The sequence below is a fragment of the Cheilinus undulatus genome, linkage group 15 (assembly GCF_018320785.1).
Source record: "Cheilinus undulatus linkage group 15, ASM1832078v1, whole genome shotgun sequence".
Lineage (NCBI taxonomy): Eukaryota > Metazoa > Chordata > Actinopteri > Labriformes > Labridae > Cheilinus > Cheilinus undulatus.
The window spans coordinates 10,944,296-10,957,864 of record NC_054879.1 but is presented as its reverse complement, the minus strand read 5'-3'; the positions used below and the strand labels follow the sequence as shown (position 1 = coordinate 10,957,864).

The window sequence follows — 13,569 nt, the reverse complement described above, 5'->3', positions numbered from 1 at the left end:
AACAAGAGCAGAAGCAGCTGTGGTCAAGTGTTCATACATTAACACTGTGTGGTCTGGTTAGACTATTCCTGGATTGATTAAACCCACACTGACCTGGTGTCAGCTAAAGGTTAAGCCAGATTATTTCAGATTAAATCAAAGTTATGGTAATAATAATGCAACATAGTTTGATTACCATAGTGTTACAGCAACTATACTAATCAGTAGCATCTCTCTGCTCTCAAAGTGATGGAAAATAAACACACTACTCTGTTTTACAAGTATCATTTCACTCTAAAAGCCTGGCATAAAGAAAAATTAAAAGTAATACACACCCTCTGATATCATTATCATTATCAGATATACTTTTTGGGCTTCTTAGCAAGTCCTTTCTAAAGCAAGAAGCTTCTTTTTTTTGTTTTAAGATAAATTTGGGTTTCTATCAGAATAGGAAGTACGTACCCAGTACAAAGAGGAAGTAAAGGAATAAAGCAATGAACAGTTTCTGAATTGGTAGTCTTACATAAACAGAGAAAGCAATTAAATGTGAACTCTTGAAAAGTGCAGATGTCGTTGCATTAACCGGGGATCATTGGACTTCAGTGAGTCATTTTGTACATGCACTCCATCATAATTCATCTAACAGTATTTGGCATTGCATTTGACAGAATAAGCACTCTGAATCTGCCTCCTACCTCTGAGTTATTGGTTCCCAGCCTGAGTACAGGGTTTCCCTAGGGTGGGCTCCAACGATTTCCAGGAGGTGTGAGGTTATGTCTGCTCTAAGGTTGTCAAAAATAGATTTGCATATGACCTAAAACAATGAAGCACATCTGGATGATTTTGGATCATGTGGGTTGGAGCCTTCTGGCTGTCATTGGGAGAGAGGCAGAGTAAACTCTGGACTGGCTGCCAGTCCATGACAGGGCTGACATGTAGAGGCGATCACTCTGGCATGTTAACACTCACAACGATAGGTAATTTAGAGTAACCAATTAACCTAACAGGTATGTTATTGATCTGTTGTAAGCAGCCAAAGCACCCAGATGGAACTTGCAAACTCATCTGACCAAGATTTGAACCCTCTTGGGAGAGGCAGCGGGGCTAAGCCTGTACCACTGGCAGCCAAGGTGTGTACAGGCTTATTCAATAGGGATTTAATCACTGACAGCAATTAAAGTTTATGTTAAGTATTGTTGGAAATCCATCTTATTTCTCTGTATTCATCCCGGTTAGGCTCACCGTTTTTACAGATAAGGTAAGGAGGGCTCTAAAGAATAAGGTTGAGAACCACTGCACAAAGTCATGATTTCAGACCACATTGGTGTAGCAGTGCAGCTCTTATTTATGTTATAAATCTAAAAGTTAATATCATATAGTAAGATACACTACATTTTGATTAAGAGTAAGATTTACTTCCTACTGTTTAGACTGAATTTAATTTAGAAGTAATCATTTGAAAGCCCTTGTAATGATATTTGATATTTCATAGCATACCTAAAAAGCTGGTTTAATCAGACTATGTACAAATAATGAGACAAAAAAATCCCTAAAGCTTGGTTGGTAGGTATCATTGCTGTTGTTTTATAAATTTAACTCAAAGGGACTTTGGATTGTGTTTGTATGGACTTATAAAGCCTGTAAAAAATGTATAAACTTAACTTGTGCAATCGTGACCCCTGGTGGCTGAGATGTTAACAACTCACATTCCTGCACTTATTTATGTGGCTGGTCAAAAAAAGTTTAAATGGACAATTGTATTGCTCTTTTCTGTTTGACAATGGTTTCTGAAATTATTTGAAAATTACAAAAGTATTAAAGTTTTCAGGCTATTTTCATAATTTTTTTTTTATTGATTCTGTTGAACCACAGTTCAAAAGCAATGTCTGACTATCAACAGGTAATTTTCTAAAATTTGTTATTTATTGTTACTTTTGACAGTTTGAATTTATTCCTGTAACTACTGTGGGTTTTTCTATTTTTAATGGAAGGGTTCCAACAATTTTGTTCACGTGTAGCTTGTTTAGCAGTGGAAATCAGCCTCATGGGTCATTACTGATCAAATATTATAAAGATTTCTCTCATAAACTCAGGAGCCACATAGCTCAAATGAGTCATTTAAGGCCATGAATGCATTAAAACCAACTGAGAAATGTTGGCTATGAGTCTCGTCTCATTTTTAAATCGATTACTCTCCTTTTATAATAATAGGATCGGATTGGTTAGATACCCCCCACCCCCCCCAAAAAAAGGAAAACCATGTACGGTGTGGTGCTTTTAAGTGGATCTTAAAAAGAGAAAGGATAACAACAAATGATTTGAAATTTTTATTTATAAAATTTGGCTGTTACAAAAACATGAACACAGACAGGTTTTAATGTTTAAATTTGGCATAATGTTTAAATTTCATAAACTTGCACCATAGTTCAAATATAAAGCTGTCTACTGAAATTTGATTGAATTATTGCTAATCATACTTTATTTCTCTGAGTCGTGGATATGTGCTAAAAACATCAGGCTCTTTGAGAACCTGAAGAAAAAGAGAGCAAGATTCTTCACCTTTACCGATCACTGTATCAATGAGCTCAGTAACAGCTTTCTCTGGCTGGTAGATATGCTTAATGTTCTGGTATTGTCTGTCTGTGATGATGTGTTTGGCATGCACATGCTGCAGAATGAAGGAGTGGTCAGCCCTCAGGCAGTCGATGAGCTCCAACTTGTGTTCAAGGATGAATGCCACAGCAGTGCCCTGCAAGAGACAGCAGCTATTTTAATAAAGTATATTAGAAGCACATGGACCATGTTTCTCCTTGCTACTTATGACAAAGCCATGGTAACTGCAGATGTTTATACTTTAAAAACTGTTCTCTGGTTTTGGCCCATCAGAACGCCTCATCAGATAGAATTTAGTGTTCAAAGATATTTCTAAAAATGTTAGTTGAGCCATAAAAGATGCAGTAATTTAAAGGTTACTTTTATCAGCAGAGATTTAATGTCTTTCTGAAACGGACATATGCAGGGGCGAATTTGGCCCGAAAATCATTTGCATCGACAGAAATTTGGCACGGTGTCAGGAGTGATATACTAATCCTAATAATTTAAAAATAATTAAATGCATAGTTTATAGTTTTGGATGCTAACATGTGCAATTGGTGAAGAAAATAAGATTTTCATTGAGGGAGGCTTTATTTTATGTCACAAACTTACTTGTGCTTGATAATTTTGCTTAAATCTTTGAAAATTCTTACTTAAAGGTACAACATAGAGAATTTTTGACAGTTTTCATGGCCTGAGCAATCCTTAATTTCCATAGTTATAGTGAGGGCGGCCAATAAAGGGAAAATAGGTAAAGCTTTCTTGGGCCAAAGTGTTAAGAGGGGCCAGTAAAAACCTTACAAACCCTAAATATAGACAATGTGAAAGTGAAATTAATAAACTGGGTGTTATTTCAGGTCCTGTTTACACAACGTTTTCAAGTGGAAATGCAAAACTTTTTCAACACAGAGACTGAGACTGCCCCACCTCTGTCTGTGTGCAAAACGACACTTTCTGAAAACACACATGCGCACCACAGTTGCAGTCAATTGCAATAATAATTATTATTATTATCATTATTATTTTCTTAGCTTTACTCTGTCCTAAAGGTTTAGAGTTTTTTTTGTTTGTTTGTTTTTATTAAACAGATTATTTTCCTATGCCCCTGTGGATATGGAAAGACATCCAGAGCACTGCTGGGGTTGGGTCAGCCTTCATTCCTGGTCATTGGTGCCCTCAGGCAGCTTACCCCCCATGTCTACTCCTTACTTCAGACTCCATTTCTGGCCCAAACATGCCGTACAGTTCTGCACAGTGTTGTACATCAAGATATTTTTAATTAAATGTTCTATTTTAAGGTTTTGCAAAGTACTTCCTTAAACCCTCCAACTTTCAGCTAATAACAGTGTGCCCTGCGTCACATTAATGTACAGGCATTCATACTGTGTAATGTCACTAGATGGATCTGACATCCCAAACAGATCAGGTCCTTACACAACCCCTGGGCTCTTTTAACTGTGCATGTGTGCATATGTACATGTGTGCTTACTTTACCTGAGAAGAAGGAACCTTTGTCTCATCTACTTTTGCTGTGACATGAGGAGAATAAGAGTTAGCTTACATCTCTCTCATTTTTAGCACATAATTCTGTCTTACAAATGTCTAACTAGTATTACCTGGACTTACTTTTGGCTTTTTCACAGACACTGACAGATCAACTTCATCAATGGTCCCGGTTATTTTATCAGTGCAGATCACACTGCCGCCTTTAGCAGTGTAATCTGTTTGGTTGGTTGGTGCAGCTGTATTCCCTGAACAAGGAAAGAAGACAAGTTCAGATCATTACCATTAAAAATGCTCAAACGACTGAATCAAATAATGTTTTTGAAGTGAAAGCATCTATATTCCTCCAAAGCAAAGCACGACCTCTTACCAGGTTTTCGTACATCATCACTCTCTGTTTCAATCTTCATCTTGAGGCACTTGGAATTTATGTTAATGTCTCTGTTAGTGACAACACTGCCATCATCAGTGTCCACCGTTGGCTCAGATGATGCTGAAAATAAGGTTGAAAATCATTAAAAATAGCAGAAACCTCTTTTTTTCATCAATAGATAAACACAATATTCAACCTAACTAGTCTGATGCTGAAATGTTAATACATGCTTTTATTAACAACTGTCTGCATTGTTGAAACTCTTCATAAACCGTTCCTGAAAGTTGCTCAAAAAATTGCGGTTGACTCAGAATGCAACAGTCACAATTTTAACCAATACAAAGAAGAGATCAAATTACCCAACTGCACTGGCTGCCTGTTACCTTTAGAAGGGATTTTAAATATTTTCACCCATCTATAAAACCCAAATTCTTCATTTCCTTTATAGCTTGTTTGCAGTCACATGATCCAAATGTCTTTTTGGGTTCCAGAAGTGGGGGACAACCATAATGAACAGGAACAGAGGAAAGTGGTACTTTATAGCTCTAAATGGATTTCTACCCTGCGGATATCATCAGAAAATTTCTGCAGACATTGAATACGATCCCTACACTTTCCAAAAGTGATTTTTACCACCTTTCAACAAATTTGCCTGACTTGGTGGTGATCAATATCACAAATACTTAGTTCTGCAGACCTCCTCGGGTCTTGCTTGGTCTAGTCTGATGAGGAGAAACAAAAGCCTAGAAGACTCTTGAACTAAGCTTAGAGGATAGCTGAGCCCCTTTAATATCTAAAAAATCCTCAAATTGTCATCAAAATGCTTTTAATTGAAACAATGATGTACTTTCAACCAAACAAACTTTGTGGGACAAGTGACTGAGGGGTGCTGAGCCATTCACGAACAAGCTTGTGCTATGACACAACTCTTTGCTAGCACCTGTTAAAAAAGCAAAGCTGGTGTCACATGAAGAGTCATTGCACTAGAGCCCAGAAACTAGCTCTACTGAGCTGGGCCAAATGACCTGTATCTCTTACAAGGGCTGGCTTTCCTGTCACAACAAGTAAGGTTGAAACGGTCATCAGCTAGAGAAACACGGGTAAAATCAGAGTTTAATGTGCTAAACTGTGGCAAAACTGCACTGAACCAAACTGGATCGCTTTGTGGAAACAAGCAAAACACAAGCATGTGACCCAGCTTGTTCAGGCTTTAGACTGAGGCCTTTTTTAATTCCTGCCTGCTGCCATTTCTCTCTGAGTTTTTTCCACCCTTTTGCCTGACTATCTCACAACTTTTGGGACACAAAAGTAGCTTAAGGATTAAGAATGATTATATTTTTACACTTTGAACACTTAGCATAGTTATAAACAGATCAAAACATGGCCTTTATGAAGGGCCCCCAAGTTTGCAAAGAAACTATTCATTACCGCCTTATGTGCTATATACAAAACTGAATGCTCAGGGCTTACAAGTCCCACAGGGTCACAAGAATTCAGGTAAGAAAACTTTTAACTTTTATGGAAAAGCCCACCTTTTCGGCAGCAAAATCATTTGGACATTTTAAAAAACAAACAGACATTATATTTTAAAGTTGGCTTTTGGTAGAGCTTTTATTCTACTTTTATCTAAATATTATCCAGTACCTTGTGTCTATGAAACTCACTCTATTTGTCTTAATTAATCTATTCTTAGTTTCTTTTGATTGACTTTTTAGTCAGAACATTATTATTAATATTCTAAAGAACATTAACTCCTAAAACAAACTTTGGAATCTAAAAAGAATAGAAAGTGGACATCCTAGTGAAATTCAAAAGTATTCAGTCAAATTTTACTGAGCTAAACTTCCATGTCAAGGTTGAAACAATCTGGTTTGATGTAAAACATTCAAAGTCCTGAATTACTTCCCTGTCTCCAAAGCTTTACAATCTTTCATTAAAAAATCTCTCTGAATGTATTCATATCAAGTAAAAGCAACATACCAAGGTTTTTCACCAATGACATCACTTTATCCATGATCTGCAATGAGACAGTAATAGCACAATGTAAAACATAAAGATAAGTACAGTAGATAGAAAAGAAAGCTCTGTGTGGATCTGCTGGAGTTGTTACAAAAAATGCACCCCCTCCCACTGATTTGTTAACATTCACCACCACTGGTATGTCAACAGTTGTTCCCCCTCGGTTTCTGTTATTTTTTTCTTTTTTTTCTTTTGTTTTTTTTTTGGGGGGGGGGCACCACAGACACAAACGCTTCAAGTATGCATGCATGTATGTATGGCAGGGTTGGAAATGAACTTTTTTGCCTACCTGCCACATCAGGAGTAACTTAAGGAATGTATCTCATACCAATATTAAGTGTCAAGTTTACCTATGCTGTCAAAAACGCCTCCCCACATGCAAATGAGTCTGACATCTGAAAGATATGTAGTTAATGTATAAACTTAAGTTTGGGAGCAGGGCCACACCAAAAAAACCACACCGTCAATCACCTGACAAGCCTACTTAAACATCACCAACCCACATCCTGCCATCTGTCTGAGAGTCCACAGCCCACCGTCCCTCCCTTCTCTAACTCATTAATCTCCTCCTTCAACTATTTGCCTCACCCAAGTCTCAGCTAGATCAAGGATCAAGGATCAAGGATATCTTTATTATCCCCAAGGGGCAATTTGCTTCACAGCCAGCAGTACCATACAAGCAATTTCACTCACAACAGGAATAAAATAAAAGTTCATACACATAGGAAACATTCAAAGACACAGAAAACACTGGCAATGGCATCAAAATAAATGTCATGGGCAAATTTCACCTTGAACTATTTAAAAGACTAATGGCAGTCGGGATAAAAGAATTCTTCAGTCTGTTTGTCTTGCATGATGGAAGTACATATCTGCGTCTGGAAGGGAGCAGTGCGAACTCCTTAAAGAGTGGATGGTCTGGTTCACCAAGGATGGACTGGGCTTTTTTAAGAGTTCTGAGTTTGAATACGTCAGTCAGCCCACTCAGAGTAGTGCCTGCAATTTTAGAGCAGGTTTTAACTAAGCCTAGCAGCCGGTTTTTGTTTTTTAAATTAAGTGAACCATAAAAACAGATAAAAGAGAATGTAAGAACAGATTCAATAAAACAAGAATAAAACATTTCCAGAAAAACACTGTCCATGTTAAAATTCCTAAGCGTGCGATAAAAATACAATCTTTGCTTAATTTTCTTGTAGACAGCGTCTACCTGAGGCTCAGAGCTCAATCTGTCATCCACAACAGTCCCCAGGTATTTATACTGTCCATTAATCAACAAAGGAGAAATGGCAGTGGGATTCTTCCTAAAATCCATCCTGAGTCTCCCTCTGCCACCTTCATGCATCTGCCAGACTAGACTAAGACTACGTACCCACGTCCCTCATCTTTCATCACAACAGACAACAGTCTCACAGCAAAAACGTATAAATCTTCATTTAACCCTTTAAACGCATTCTGTTGTAGTGTGGTCCTTGTCAATGAATTAACAAATAAATAACCAAATACTTCTTTAGTAAACTGTTTATTGTAATTCATATAATAAGTAAGATTATGAATTTTGGTAAAGTGCTTTCTGATAAAACTTGTTTGTCCCAAACTGACTTTATCTACTCATTTTCTCTCTCTTCACTATTATCCACACACATTTCCGTCTCTTCCTGTTGTCTCTATGCCTGTGTTCTTTGGTCAATATCCTACCTTTATAAAGGTTGAAGAGGTTCTGTCGTAATCTGCACATGGATGAGGTTTATTTAAAAGTGTAAATAATGACCTTAAGTCGCCAATAGCATCAGGCCCTTTGAGAAACATGCACGCAAGGAATAAAAAGACAAAAGGGATGGTCCAGAAGTTTATTGATCCCGGATGAATGGATTTTAAAATGATAAAACAATCATCAGGTGACCTGCAAATGGGCCGCTGTTGTTGCGGACATGAGTCCAGCTGTCGCTAATTTTAACCATGTTTCCCACTGGTTTGTCAGTTTGCAGCGTTATATACGGGGGATTGCAGGATTTTCATGCATTCATGTAACCAACGTTAATAACATAAGGCTATTTAGTTTCTTTAATAATGGGACAAGGTGGAGACCTGCTCTATAGGAAAGGTATCCTTAAATGACTTCTATTGTGATCTGGCGCTATATAGAACATATAATTTAATAAAATTAACTCAGCGTTCAAGGGGGGAAGGGGAGCCGTAATGTAATGGTAGGGGCAACAGTACACCTTACACCATCACTGGTTGTTAACCTCGCAAAGACTGGTTCATTTATGTGCACTTACACTGGTTCAAGAGCATGCATTTACACTGGTTTGTTACCTGCACCATCACAGGCTGGTTAGCATGCACCACTACTTGTTTGTCAACATGCTCCATCACTTGATTGTTAACATGCCATATCACTGGTTTGTTGACATTCACCATCTTTGGTTTGTTAACATTCACTAAAAATGTTTTTTTTTTCACATGCACTTTACACTGGTTTGTTAAATGCACCACCGCTGTTTTTTTTACCATACATTGAAACTGTTTTATATCCTTCCACCAAACAGAACAAAAATATTCCAAAGGACAGTGAAGTCTGAAGAATGAATTATGGGGACCAACTATCCAGCATCAGGAAACAGGTGTGTAACATGGCTGCAGACCCCATACCCTACTTTGACAAAGAGACAGTTCTCTCCCCCCAGGTTGTCTCTCTGGTGAACTCTTAATTGCCAAAGCGTGTCATAAAGATATAACCCTTTTGACTGACCTTTAACTTATTTTCGATTAAAATACTGCCATAACGTCTTACCTTACATTGAGAGCAAAGCTTAAAATTCCTGTAGTGGTAAGACAGATGGACTGAAAAGCAGTGAAAGAAGTGCTAAATGGGACATAGGCTGTGATGACATATGTAAGTTATAGTTTAAACAGGATCCACCCAGTAAAGAAATACCTGTAATTATCCAGAAACGAAAGTGAAAGTGTTTTCAGCCGAGTCTGTGGAAATACTAACCTGACAGGCCACATGGATTTGTGAAAAACTAGGAAATGAGCGTATCCATCTGCTTTGCAAGATTATGGAAGTACTGGAAGTTTGCCACACAGGTTACCACAGGTTTAAATGTGGCCCTACTCATATAGTTATAATTAGATATTCATCTTTATCTGTATTATTTTTCTGTTTATAATTGGGATTCCCTTTTTATCTGTAGGCCTACCTCATTCTCCCAAAACAAAATGATCAAATTGTTTCTCTAAAAGACTAAAAATCTAGACACAAAACTGCACACTTCAGCCGACATATTTAATAGGCCTACATCCGCAAAAAAAACTTTAAGTAGGCGAATTAAAACTACAAGAAAAGTACTATTACTAGACCCATCTGAAGTGTTTATAAAAAAGTACATCAACCTCCACATAAAGACTTACCTTTTTAGCTGTGGGTTTTCGCTCGGCTGAAAAAAGTACAGATTCAAAGATGACGTGTTGAAAGGATACAAACTTTCTCCCCGCCAACTCTCAAGGCGCCGCGCGTGAAGACTAACGTGATTCTGCTCTTCCTGATCCAGTTTTTATCCACGGAGTGAGAAGGAGGCGGAGAGAGGTGGAGACAAAAGCATATGTTAGCTGATGTAAGCCTGCATTAAAACATAGCAAGAGTACGCAGACACGTCAGTCTGATTTTGTTTCAGTGTGACCTGTTCCTTGTTAAGTTTGCCTTCACCTCCTCAGAACTTTTTTTTTATGCATTTTTAGTTTCTCCAGCTTTTGCAGCCACTTAAACAGGACCTGATAAGTTCTACAGCTCAGCATTGTCTTTGAACAGGTTTAAGTTTTTACCAAAGTGATCTCTTTTAGACCCTCTTTTCTGTACTGGACAGTGGACAGGTTTTTGAGCCTAATTACTTGTGTGGCAGCTAGTTGGTGTGTTGTCAGGGGTCAGTCAGTAAGACAGAGAGAGAGACAGAGATGTATAGTGGAATGACTTTTCTTGTTATATTGATGATGGACAACAAGGACTTTCAAGTCTTGAATTTCCACTTGACTAACATGCTCCACTTGAAAAGGATGAGAAACATCCTAGTGGAAAACCTTCCATAACTCAGACCTGGAATCCTCTAATATCAGCTTGCTCCCAAGCAGCCATAATAATTCTGAAAACCACAATGACTGTGACACTGTGAAATAACTAAGAGTGAAAAGTGGTCCAGGGGTTGTGTTGAAGGGTAACTGGGAGGTTGGACAAATAAGGGGTTTATTTATTTGTTAATTATCACTGTAATAATAGTATGGTTCTATACAGTTCACAGTTCTGTATTTCAGTGCACAAGCCTATGTGAAAAAAAACATATGCATAAAAAAAGGTATTTAATATTTGATTGCTCTGCTGACTGGTGAGCAGCTTGAGTCCTAAATCAGACAAGAATGGAACAACATTCCTCTCCCAAAACTTGAACAACAGGTCTCCTCACTTCCCAGACATCTACAGACTGTCGTTAAAGACAGGGGGATGCTACACAATACTAAACATGGCATCTGATTTGTAGTTTATGTTTTATTGTGAGTAAAAATGGGTTTGCAAATTAATTCTGCTTTTATCAACATTTTAGTGCTCCAACTGTTTTGGAAGTGGGGTTGTAATTTAACATAGTGTAGGCAAAGGTTAATAATGACTAAAAATGCAACCAGGTCAGTTCTCTTTTATTAGAACAAAATGTCACTTCATGACAATGCACACAAAAAAAGGAACGCAAAGAAATCAAATGACATCATTAGAAGAACAAATATACAGTCATGTTAGGATCGCTAAAGCAGTCCTTCCTTTACACTTAGCTGAGCAGAGTAGCTAAACCCCAGACTTTCAGCTGAGCTGTGTCACCCCTCAAATTTAAAAACAGCTTTCAGAACATCATGGACAGAAATGGGGGGGGGGATAAACACACCCAGTCATGATACCATCTATGCTGCCTTTGTGGATTTGATAATTGGCTTGAATGTTAAACCATCCAGGTTCCAGAGACACTGAAGAGCAACGGGAGAAATGCTGTGGTCATAAAAGACATAATAATGACATGTACAAAAAGACACACTTGCCAGGATAAAGCATTATTTAAACAGGCTTCAACCAGTAAAAAAAAAAGTGAAAACATCTTCTACAGCTGTGAGTTTGAAAAAAACTGAATACCAGAGATTTCTCCCACAAATGTGTCATTAAAATGTGTTTAACCACAGAGGATTTCAATGAAGGTTCTTACACTGGAAACCACAGTTGCAGAAAAAGAGGCCAGTCACTGTTGAACTCTAGTGATGAAAGCTGTCCTGGGTTTTAGGAATAAAGGCAATAATGTGGTATGGTACTGGTTTCATTTCAGCAGTGTATGTGAGAGTGTTTGGGGGCGTTGGGTTTCCTGTTGTGCTTCTAACGCCCAGTTTCCTGTTTTCCGGTATATCTGCACAACCTTTCTCTGCAAATGCAGCAAAACCTTTGAGTTAACCATTTCCCCATGGCTGGAGTCATTTTGTCTGTAAATGTTCTCAGATAAAATAAATCTAGTGAGACTTAGACTACAGTCTGTATTTTTACAAGAAGGTAGTGTGTTCCAACTTAAAAGAGAAGTAGACTTCATGGACTGCTCCAGCTAACAGTCTGTTCACGGGTTAGCGCCATGTTGGAATTAGCTGAGCTGCTTGGGAGAGTTAACAAGAAGAAAAAAGAACTTGTAATTAAAATGTAGGCAGTGCACAGAGTGCCCGAGTGACATGTGGAGCATAACATCAATGAGCAGGCTCACAGCTTACATGAGCAGATCAGTGTTCATCAAAAATACAGTTGCATCTCTAAAATAAGGTTATCGTAAAAAAAAAAAAAAAATGTTCCCCATATTGTAATCCAGAGAGTTAAACTTCAATATATTATGGATTCATCACACATGGAGAGAAATATCTTCTTTTAACCTTGATGATTATACCTTACAACTCACTAATAAAAGAACAGTATCTCAAAATATCAGAACACCGTGGGGAGTCAAATTTCTTCAGTTATTTCAGTCCTGAAAATAGCTCTAATCAACATATAAACTCCAGACAATCACTGACATCCCCCACAAGTAGGATAAGCCACAGAAGGTCACTGCTGAAAGTTCAGGCTGTTCTCAGAGTGCTATATCAAAGCATACAGGTGCATGTAAATAAATCAGAATATCATCAGAAGTTGATTTCAGTAATTCAATTCAAAAAGTTAAACTCATATATGGATTCATTACAAATAGACTGGTACATTTCAAGTGTTTATTTCTTTTAACTTGGATGATTATGGCTTACAGCTAATAAAATCCCAAATTCCCTATCTCAGAAAATTACAATGTTTTGAAGAAGTTCACTCTTGAAGTCACACTCTAATCAATTATTTAACTCAAACACCTGCAAAGGTTTCCTGAGCCTTTAAATGGTCTGTCAGTGTGGATCAATAGCCTACACAATCATGGGGAAGACTGCTGACTCGACAGATGTCCAGAAGGTGATCATTGCATCCTACACAAGGCGGGTAAGAGACAAAACATCATTGCTAAAGAAGCTGGTTGTTCACAGAGTGCTGTATCCAAGCACATTAATGGAGAAACTTAGAAAAAAGGTGGGCGAGTGCTACATGGGGTCAAAGGTATCCAAAACTATGCTGTCACAATCAGGTGTTCTTCTATAGGAGAACAAGGATATCTACGCGTTTTGAGTCTTCAACAGGACATAATGAGCAGATAAAAAACACATGTTTAAGTACAAAAGGAGCATCATTTGACACAAATACATGACCAAGGTCACCACAACATTAAAAATACAACAAATCATTGACAACACATGTCATGAAGCACGGAACTCACATACCAGTAGTACTATAACTAGCTCATGATAAACACCGCATTAAAGGACTAGTGAGAAAGGTCAGAGGTCACCACAAAAACATTAAGATATATCAAATATGGCCTAAAAACATGACAAGGTCACTAAGGTCACATGATTGCATCACATGATGCTCCTTTTGCACTTAAACGTGTTTTTTATCTGCTCATTATGTGTAGATATCCCTGTTTAATAAAGGATTTTTATTACATCAGAGTGCC

At 37.8% G+C, this 13,569-nt stretch overlaps 1 protein-coding gene across 1 annotated transcript; it reads right to left on the bottom strand.

The window, feature by feature from the left end:
• Positions 1-2,293: 2,293 nt before the first annotated feature.
• Positions 2,294-10,022, bottom strand: si:dkey-10c21.1. The gene is made up of 6 exons (XM_041806590.1): positions 9,884-10,022; positions 6,431-6,467; positions 4,448-4,570; positions 4,191-4,325; positions 4,069-4,103; positions 2,294-2,728 (listed from the first exon to the last, which is right to left on the bottom strand). Exons 2-6 carry the CDS (start codon positions 6,462-6,464, stop codon positions 2,447-2,449), a joined length of 609 nt encoding a protein of 202 aa, XP_041662524.1. The 5' UTR covers positions 6,465-6,467; positions 9,884-10,022; the 3' UTR covers positions 2,294-2,446.
• Between the last annotated feature and the right edge of the window lie 3,547 nt (positions 10,023-13,569).